General features: G+C 67.1%; 1 protein-coding gene across 1 annotated transcript in view; it reads right to left on the reverse strand.

The window, feature by feature from the left end:
• GORASP1 (golgi reassembly stacking protein 1) overlaps window positions 1-1,504 on the reverse strand; it is a 9,115-nt gene that overhangs the window by 2,775 nt on the left and 4,836 nt on the right. Inside the window, 3 exon segments of the mRNA XM_077774015.1 lie at window positions 278-458; window positions 715-845; window positions 965-1,051. Coding sequence (XP_077630141.1) covers window positions 278-458; window positions 715-845; window positions 965-1,051 — 399 coding nt within the window.

Genomic DNA, 1,504 nt, shown 5'->3' on the forward strand with positions numbered 1-1,504 from the left:
CCGAGGCCGCCCCCGCCCCCCCGCCCTGGACTGGGCCAGCCAGCCCGACCCGACGAGGCCCAGTACACGGCTATGCCCCCTGAGCCTCAGTTTCAAATGAAAGTGACAAGTAGTGCCCTGCCGTTACCGTCCCCTCCAGACCCCAGTGGCGGGAGAACCAAAGCGGCTTCACTGTCCCCACTGGGTCCCAGAAGCGAGAGGTCCTCCCTAGGGCCCCACAATGGGTGCCTGGTGACTAGAGACCTCTTCCCCCCCGTCCCAGATGCCCCGCACGCACCTCCGTGTAGTCACCCTGCCTGGGGACCGCCGTCTCCGGGCCCCCCATCTCTGGGCCAGGCAGGGCGGGGGAGTCCGGGGGGACAGCGTCGGGGGTCGGGGCGCCAGGCGGCCTCCTGTGCGCGCTGGCGGGCTGCGTTGGGATCCGGTGCAGGTACCCGTAGCCGATGCCACACCCCAAGCTGCCAAAGTCCAGAAACGTTCAACCCGAGGGGTTGTCCCCTAGCCCGTCCTGGGTCCGCCAACCCCACCCGCGACCGGCAGCAGACGGTGGACTGGGAGCCTCCCGGACAGGGGCTCATCCCAGGAGCTCAGCGCCCGGAGCTCAGCCTCCACCCCCCTCCCCCACAGCGTGGGATTCTGGGCCACGGCGGGGGGCCAGGCTGGGCCAGGNGGCTCCGACACCCCCGCCCCACAGCCCTCCGAGGGAGCAAGTACCTGCCCTCTCCACCCCAGGCCGCGTTGGGCGTTACAGTCACCTCCCGGCAGGAGTCGGACTCGCAGTTGTAAACCATCAGCTTCAAGGGCTTCCCCTCATGGGACTCGATGAGCGTGAAGAAGTCCTCGGACTAGGAGAGAACAGCACCTGAGCCCCGCTCCCTGCCCCGGAGTCGGAGGCCCCACAAACGAGGCCCACGCGCGGCCAGCACCCATCCCCGCACCCTGCTCAGGGACAAGTCCTGCTCACCTCCTGGAGGATCTGGTCTGAGCCAACCACATAGTCAGTGTAGGGGCGCAGGCCGGCGAGCGAGGCAGGTGAGGAGGGCTCCACTTCCTGGGGAAAGAATCACCAAGCCCCTCATGCTCCTGGAGTGGGGGGAGGGGGATGCAGGGGCCTCTCCAGGTACTCAGTAGGACCCTGTCCTCTGTCCCCAGGCCAGGCGAACCTCAAGCCCCTGCTCTCCTACCCCACCCCTAATTCCCGCAGGCTGCCCAGCAGAGGGCAGCACCGAGGCGCCGCTCACAGCCCTGGGCTCTGCGCTCCAGCGGCTGTGGACGAACTCCTAACCCCTCAGCATCGGTATACAGTACTTCCTCACAGCCAGCCTCAGGGTTGCCGAGAAGGTTAAAAATGGAATATACGTAAAGAATGAAAAGCACACAAAGGCCCACAGTAGATGCCCAACCGCACAGCTGTTCCCGTGGGGGTCATCTGGCGGGAGACCCTGTGGAGGGGCCTGGGGGCAGAGGAGGCTGGGGGTGCAGGGGGCTGGGGGTGGAGGGGACT

Source organism: Crocuta crocuta, unplaced genomic scaffold, assembly GCF_008692635.1.
Source record: "Crocuta crocuta isolate KB4526 unplaced genomic scaffold, BGI_CrCroc_1.0 scaffold541, whole genome shotgun sequence".
Classification (NCBI taxonomy): Eukaryota; Metazoa; Chordata; class Mammalia; order Carnivora; family Hyaenidae; genus Crocuta; species Crocuta crocuta.